An 8,374-nucleotide genomic window follows, 5' to 3' on the forward strand; every position below is an offset into this window, starting at 1 on the left:
TTAATTCAAAAAGTAATGGAAAAGCTTTACAGATTTTTGAGCTGGGGGAGGGGGACACAGTCAGATAAGCATTTTAAGACGATCTCTCTAGCTAATCAAAGACCAGTGTTATTTTTAATTTGGTGAGAAATTACCACTTGCCTATGTCTGTTAGAAGCAGAAAAGTCTCTTTTTTGTTTACTAGTCTCCAGACTTGCTGGACTGAGGTTTCTACCCCTGGGCTAATCCTGCATATAAATGGCTAATCCTGCATATAAACCACAGTATTTCATGGACAGAAGACTGTTACACGCTATACCCCATGGTGCCTGTTGCATCTTTTTCACATCATGGCAATTTTTTTTCCCTAGCAGGTAAGATAATACAAAAAAAGTATTAATCATTAGACTTTCAATTCAGGAACAATTGTACTATATATCAAAAAGTTGGGAAAGAATATAGTTTATCTATACGTTCCACTTGTTTTTAGACTCTTTAGAAAGCACACAAATGTCAACGATTTCTGGTCTTGGAATTGATTTAATAGAATTTCCCTTTAGATATTAATGAAAAACAGAATGGAGAGTGTTCCTCATAATCACACGCACACATACACACATGCGCGCACACACACACACACAAACACACAGCTTAGGCCCCCAGGGCTCCTTTCTGCTTTCTCAGATCCTGATGACTATTGAGCAGAGATGAACAGTCATGGGACAGGGCCCAACTGCTTAACTTAGGAAGTGACATTAAATTCTTCTTGGAAGAAGTTGGCACAATGTTTTTGTTCTGTTTTAGATGTTACTTAATGGGATGTTAGAAGGGAAGTTGTGACTGATGCATCAAGAAATGACAGATACCAAAATCACTTACGAAATTTCAAAGTAAATAGCTGAGGACTGCTTAGATGCTCAATCACACAGGCTACAAAAGACTCAAGTGACTGCAGATGGAGGAGGGCTTCTGAGAATTTATTTGGACAGGGCTGTGCTGAGAGTCCCACCCTCACCCCACAATGGGCGGGGGCACTGGCATCGAACACCAAGCTGAGTGAGAAGGGCTTCTCCAGGCCTCCCAGGGAGCTTGCTGGCTGCTCCTGGCCAACAGCAGACTGGGCCTGACTTCCATCGGAGGAAGGCCAGCATCCTAGGGCAGCCAGTGGAGGGTTGGCAGAGGCCTGTGCCTGGGAGGTCACTGTGCTATCTTCCAACCACACTGTGAGTCTCAGATACCATATGTGGAATCCGCAGCAGGAAGGTCAGCTTGAGGTCATTTTAAAAGGGATTCTTCTGAAAAAGTCTCACTGAAGGGTTGACAGGACCCTGATGCTGAGAGTCTGTGTGGAGGGGACAGAAGGAAAACCAAGGTTGGGGTAGAATAAGCAGCTAGAGAAAATTCATTGCCAGTGTCAGGAAGCATGGCCAAACATTCCCAGTGAGGGCTCACAACAGTGTTCATGGAAGAGTCACTTTCAAATACCCACCAAGCCCAGCGTGGGTAATGCCTTTCTACCAGAGGTCCAGTTCAGTACATGCCTTCCTGTGGCCTCCACCCCTCTTTCCCCTTACCATGGCTAGCAAGTGGGCTGTGGGAGAGTGACATGGGGGAGGAACAAAGCTCCTTGTCCGCACTTCTGCCCACAGAAGGCCCCTGGTGGGGAAGGGGACAATATTTTAATTACTGAATTAAGAGCAGGGTTTTTCTCTTAAAGTAACAGGATTTTCTATTACCTGAGAGAATAAACAAGTTATGGGACTGCTTGAGTTTCATTCTGTGGAAGAGGAAGAACTATCCTCATGGAACAGATTATTAAAGGGATAGCAGAAGACTAAAAATTCAGTTGCTTTTATGGACATACCCATGAGTCCTGTTAATTCCATGTTTTGGTTATGTATAGAGTTTACATTCTGCTTCTGGAGTAGTGAAATCATTTTATCAAAAAAATTCTATTGATATTGCCCCAGGATTACAAATTTACAAAAACATGCTTGCCCTCTTTTTATTAGTTTATGTGGCTAAATCATAATTCTTTTCAAACCAATGGGAAAGTCTCAAGGAAATAGAAGATGGAATAAACTAAAGAACAGTGCTGGGCTGGGTGCTATGGCTCACGCCTGTAATCCCAGCACTTTGGGAAGCTGAGGCCGGTGGATCACCTGAGGTCAGGAGTTCAAGACGAGCCTGGCCAACATGGTGAAACTCCATCTCTACTAAAAATACAAAATTAGCTGGGTGTGGTGGCAGCCACCTGTAATCCCAGCTACACAGGAGGCTGAGGCAGGAGAATCGCTTGAACTCAGGAGGCGGAGGTTGCAGTGAGCCAAGATTGCCCCATTGCACTCCAGCCTGGGTGACAGAGCGAGACTATGTCGCAAAACAAAAAACAAAAAACCCACAACAGACTGTTAAAGCAATTAGGAAGTAAATGTTACACCTAAGGGACTTGTATCTAGAATATTCAAGGAACTATTACATCTTGATAAGAAATGGACAAAAATTTCATTTAATAATGGCCAAGAATCTGAACAGACATTTCTACAATGTTATCTTTTTTGAAAGAAGATAAACAGGTAGCTGATAAAATCATGAAAAGATGCTCATTATCACTAGCTATCAGGAAAATGCAAATCAAATCCACAATGAGATATTATACCCACTAGAATGGCTGTAATAAAAAAGACATTAAAATTAGTGTTACTGAGGATGTGAAGAAACTGGAACCCTCATACATTGCTGGTTGGGAGGTAAAATGGTGCAGTCACTTCGGAAAACAGATTGGCACCATGACTCATCAATTCCACTCCTCGGTATGTACCCAAGAGAAATGAAAACACATGTCCACACAAAAACTTGTACACACATGTTCACAGTAGCATTAATCATAATAGCCAAAAAGTGGACACCCAAATGTCCATTAACTGATGAATGAATAAACAAAATGTGGCATATCCAAACAATGGGATATTATGCAGCCTTAAAAAAAAGAATCAAAACTGATCCATGCTACTCCATGGATAAACTCTGAAAACATTATACTAAGTGAAAGAAGTCAGTCACAAACAATCACACATTGTATGATTTCATTGATATGAAACCTCTAGAATGGGCAAATCCATAGACACATGAGTGGTTGCAATCGGCTAGTGATGGTTTGGGAGGGAGGGAACTGAGTACTAAAGAGAATTGTTTTTTTGAGACCAATGTGATTAAAATGTTCTAAAAGTGATCATGGTGATGTTTGCACAACATTGTAAATATACTAAAAAGCACTGAGTCATACACTTTAAATAGGCAAATTATATTGTATATAATTTTTTTTTTTTTTTCAGACAGAGTCTGGCTCTGTTGCCCAGGCTGGAGTGCAATGGCATAATCTCAGCTCACTGCAACCTCCGCCTCCCGGGTTCAAGTGATTCTCCTGCCTCAGCCTCCAGAGTAGCTGGGATTATAGGCCCCCACCACCACGCCTGGCTAATTTTTGTATTTTTAGTGGAGACTAGGTTTCACCATGTTGAAACATAGTTTCACCATGTTTGAGACTAGGCCAGGCTGGTCTCAAACTCCTGACCTCAGGCGATCCGTCCTCCTCAGCCTCCCAACGTGCTGGGATTACAGGCATGAATCACCGTGCCCGGCCATATTATATATAATTTAAAAATGTTATGCATGGTCCACTACATGGGAGTCTCATGATGACAGGGACAGAGCCAGCTTTGCACATTACCTTATCTCTAGCCAGTGTCCAACACACAGGCACTCAACTAGTATTTCTTGAGGAAGTAGCACGCTTTTATACTGTTCCTGATGTTTATCCAGTGCTTCATAAATTGCAAAGCATGTTTTTTTCCCACAGACAGCAGCAGTTCCTTTGAGTCTCGTAACAACCCCGAAGGTGGTCCGAGTAGGTGATATGAAACTGTTACTGGCCCACATTGTAAAAAATGAGGTGCTGTACAACAGGATAAAGACCAAAACAACAACAACAACAAACAACAACACAACCCGTATTTGTCTACTAAGTTTTATCTGGAGGAGCTCTTTCCCAGGCCCAATTGTCTCCCACTGCTCCTGTGCCCCAGTGAGGGAACGCGCTTCTCATTACAATCAGCGCTGCTCTGGGAGACGGACTCCCAAAATGCCATAAAACAGAGGAGCAACCAGGGTCAACTGGAAGGCAGAAACCAAAGAACCCAGATTCCTTTTCTGAGCAAACACAGTGGGATTTTAGCTTGGGGATACTGGACCCAGTCTTCTCAAATAGTTCCTACCAGAAGGTTTGTGTTAGCGGGTGTCCCATGACCACGATCTCAATAGCATGTATCTTCCAGGCTCCGAATTCAGTGTTCTAGGTTCTAGGTTCTCCACCCCTAACTCACATGCTTGGTGAAGAAACCCAGATTAGTCACATTTCAGATTGGACCTTTCCAGCTGTAGTAGCAGGCAGTCACAGGGGAGTCACCTTGCTGAAAAAAACTCACTGGACGCCCCCTGAAAAGAGGTCTTGAGAAGTTGTTCCGATTCAGACGCTGACTCCTAGTCGGCTACAGAACCCCTGGCCAGTGGACATTTAAAGACGTTCTCTTTGAAGTCCACCCGGGCGGCCCAGAAGCGTTGGCCACCTTCCAGAAGGGAAGTGGGAGAGACCAGGGGTACCCCGAGGGACCCGGGGCGTTCCCCGCGGGGCGGAGCGCTCCAGACTGCGGAGCGCTGTGGGCAGGGGCGCAGGTGAGCAGCGCGAGCAGAGTTGGCCGCGGCAGTCCTGGCGCCTCCGCCTCCGCGGCGCCCGCACTGCGCTCCACCCCGGACCGGGGGGCGGGCAAGGGCTCTGCCCCACCGCCCGGGGGCTGCCAAGGGGAGTTGGGGCGGCCACGTGGGCGTCTGGGGACTGTGCGCCCGCGCCCGCCCCGGCAGGGTGCGCTGAGGCGCCGGGGCCGCCACTGGCTGCGGGCGCTGGGCGCGGCGGCCGCGGGAGCCGCAGGTGGTTCCCGGGCCAGCCCTTTTCTCCTCCCCCTTTCCTTTCTTTCGCCTCCCCTCCCTCTCGCCCGGTGTCGCCGGCACTTCCCTCGCTTCCTCCTCCCTCTCCAATCCGGAGGGAGGGAAGGAGCAGCCGGCGCTTTCCTGCCCGCCTGCAAACTTCAGCGGGACTCGCGGCTCCCCTCGCCGCCGCGGCCGCCGCCGCCGCCCGGCGCTGTCCCTGGAACTTCCTCTAGCCGCGCGGCCCGCGAAGCCCTGCGGGTGGAGGAACGCCGCCGGGCGCCAGGCAGCCGCGGCTTGGACCCCAGCCCTGTCCCGCGCCGCCCGGGAGCCCGCGCGCCCGTCCGTCCGTCCGTCCTTCCTGCTCGCCCGGCCTCTCCCTTGCGGGCAGGGGCCGCCAGGCTTCCCTCGGCGCCCCGCCACTGCCTGGGACTTCCTTTGTGTTGGATGCAGGCTCGCGCCCCGCGCCGACGGGGGGCAGACTGAAGGATCCCGCGCCGCCGGCCCGCCCCCGCCATGCCCTTCCACCAGAGGACCCTGGAGCCCGCGCGGCTGCGCCGGCCCGAGGCGGCGGGGGCCGGGGCTGCGGGCGCGCCTCTCTTCCGCTCGCTGGAGCAGGTCAGCTCGCATGCCCTGGGCTGCCTGCTAGCGCAGCTGGCCGACCTGTCGCGCTGCGCTGGGGACATCTTCGGCGAGCTCGAGGGCCAGGCGGCCGCGCTGGGCCACCGCACCGCCGCGCTGCACCGCCGCCTCGACGCCCTGCACGCCGCCGCTGTGCGCCTGGACCACCGCCGAGTGAAAATCCGTGAGTGGCCGGCGGGCCGGGGGAGGGGAACCGGTCGGGAGGCACCCGGAGAGCTGCTCCCGCCCGCCCCCTGGCGGCCCCGGGTCGGCGCGGGGGCCGCGGAGCCCCGCGATGTCGGGGTCTCGAGTGGGGACCGCCGGACCCCAGCGGGAGGCTGGGCAGGTGGCAGGAGCGCAGAGCGCTCTGTGACTCGGACTCCTGGAGGGTCTTGGCTACCTCGAGGGAGTGGGCGCGGAGGGTGGGAATTGGGCTGGCCCAGTCCCCCTGTCCGCTCCTTCTGTCTGTGTCTGTCTCTGTCTGTCTGTCTGTGTGGGAGGCTGAGAGGAGACCGGCGCTGTAGACAGAGGAGGAGCCAAGGTCGTGGGAAAAGGGTCACAGGCAGGTAGCCTGTTGAAAAGCTAGGGGAGAATATACATTTGGGCTTATAGTAGTTATAGTTTTGGAAACTTCAGGACCATCCGTTTGTAAAACCCTGGGGATGTCGGCGAGCGTTGGGGCTGCTTGCCCCCTCTCTTCCCGCCGCCTACCTGTGTTCTTACCTACAAGCAGAACTATGCAGACTTGACGGGTTTCCCCATTTGGCGCTGAATTTTCTTTCTTCTTCCAGACCCACCGGCTCTTTGTGATTCAGAAAACCTTGACCTTGAGTTCAGGCTCTGAATCCCATTCATCTTTGTCTGGCTTCTTCCAACCCTGAAAGTCAAGTCTATGTCCTGACATGGTGATCTCTCCGATCATCCATTTCATTTCAGCAGCTTAACTGGCTCCGGTGAATGAAGCAACTGGAATTTCCTGCTGGACCAAAGCAGAGAAACTTTCAGTGTGATGTCTCTGTGGTTTCTCCCTTTTAAGTACGTGAACTTGGTCATAATCCTAAGTGTAAAGAATAAATTGGAGATGGTTGATGGGTTGCTGGGTGGGAGGGGAGATGTTGGTGTAACACACGCTTAGATTTCAGCAGCTCTGGATGAAATAGCTTTTTCTCCTAGAATCACTTCATATGCAATCTCGAATAGCTCGTTTTCCAGCTAACTAGAAAAACTTAGCTATATTTTAACTACCTTACAGCCTAAGAGTTCAAAATTTTCGATTACTTAATTTCAGTGAGATTGCTTGCTATAATACATCTTTCTCCAAGTTGTATAATTATCATGTGGCAGTTTTACATTTTTGTGTTCATCTCTTTGATTGTGCTGTCAACACATTCATATGAATTGTGGACAGTTCCTAACCTGGGAGAGCCTCCCTCTCCAAGAAAAAAAAAAAAAAATCTATGGGGAGGAATCAAAATGATCTCATAAAGTTGTTGACATAATCAGAATATATCTACATAATGTGAGTAATGACTTCATGCATATAGTAGGATATACTGTCCTAGTAGGATGTCATGGTCTACAAGGCAATCACGAGTTGCTTCTAGCGTTTTCTGTGTAGGGTGTAGGTGCGTGGGAGAACCAGAATTTCACCCTTGACAAAGAATGTGATGAGGGAGATCTGATTGATAGGTGAACTGATCTATTGTGGGAATTAAAAAACAAGAGGAAACTCCCTGAAGGTCAAGAACTCCTTCCTTTACTAGTTTGGTTTTATACTTAAATGTATCACTTTTCTCTATTCTTTAGTACATATGCCCCAATAGGCTATTGTCCATAGCCAGAAATCCCCCAAATTCTTCATATTAACTAAGGTTGTTCTAATTACAGTGACTGAAATAACTCTTTTCAAAATTTTTCACAAGTTTGTTTGAATCTTAAATGGTTGTGATTTCATATCTGTGGTCCAGACTGGAGTGCAGTGGTGCGATCTCAGCTCAGGGCACCCTCCGCCTCCTGGGTTCAAGCGATTCTCCTGCCTCAGCCTCTAGAGTACCTGGGATTACAGGCGCCTGCCACCATGCCCGGCTAAGTTTTGTATTTTTGGTAGAGATGGGGTTTCACCATGTTTGTCAGGCTGGTCTTTACTCCCAACCTCAGGTGATCCACCTGCCTCAACCTCTACCTCCCAAAGTGCTGGGATTACAGTCGTGAGCTACCATGCCTGGTCCCTTTTTTTTTTTTAAGTAATCATGCAAGAAGGCTTTTTGTTGAATATAATTATACCTGAGTATAAACGTACATGTAGAGGAGAAAGCTGACTATAAAGGCATTAATTTTTGTGGTTTCTTTCACCTTCACACACTTTGCTTTTTTATATGCTAAAAAGCAGTGAAATGCATTACCATCTGTTAGAATTCTTTTAAAACAATGCCTCAAACCTTGTTCCTGTGTAAAAACTACAGTTTGAAGTCGTTTGGTACCATTTTAGGCAGGTCTCCAGAATAACATACTCCATTAGTATGGATGGCTAGACTTTTCGACTTGGAATTGACCGTAAAGGCCATCCATTTCGTGAACTCTTACCCAGAGAGGAAATCCAGTCCAAGAACATTGCAGTTAATTCACCCCAGGTTAGGCTGTGGGTTAATGACACATCCGGGCCTGAAGCCCAAACCTTCTGATTGTCTCACCTGTAGTCCCACTGCATGTGTTCCTTCCCTTTAGAAGAGTGTGGGGTCAGGCACAGTGGCTCATGCCTGTAATCCCAGCACTTTGGGAGACCGAGGTAGGTGGA

General features: G+C 48.9%; 1 protein-coding gene across 2 annotated transcripts; it reads right to left on the reverse strand.

The window, feature by feature from the left end:
- Positions 1-937: 937 nt before the first annotated feature.
- Positions 938-7,545, reverse strand: LOC117097459 (collagen alpha-1(I) chain-like). Of its 2 annotated transcripts, XM_033235319.1 has the most exons (3): positions 3,710-5,754; positions 1,469-1,635; positions 938-1,321 (listed from the first exon to the last, which is right to left on the reverse strand). In XM_033235319.1, exon 1 carries the CDS (start codon positions 5,587-5,589, stop codon positions 4,519-4,521), a length of 1,071 nt encoding a protein of 356 aa, XP_033091210.1. In that variant the 5' UTR covers positions 5,590-5,754; the 3' UTR covers positions 938-1,321; positions 1,469-1,635; positions 3,710-4,518. The 2 variants fall into 2 exon arrangements, 1 of the variants encoding a protein (XP_033091210.1); XR_004442942.1 differs by lacking the exons at positions 1,469-1,635; positions 3,710-5,754 and adding an exon at positions 6,304-7,545.
- Between the last annotated feature and the right edge of the window lie 829 nt (positions 7,546-8,374).

The sequence above is a fragment of the Trachypithecus francoisi genome, unplaced genomic scaffold (genome assembly GCF_009764315.1).
Source record: "Trachypithecus francoisi isolate TF-2019V2 unplaced genomic scaffold, Tfra_2.0 Lachesis_group15, whole genome shotgun sequence".
Classification (NCBI taxonomy): domain Eukaryota; kingdom Metazoa; phylum Chordata; class Mammalia; order Primates; family Cercopithecidae; genus Trachypithecus; species Trachypithecus francoisi.

Coding starts and splice junctions, on each gene's coding strand:
- LOC117097459 (XM_033235319.1), bottom strand. CDS start 5,589: ATGCGAGCTGACCTGCTCCAGCGAGCGGAAGAGAGGCGCGCCCGCAGC.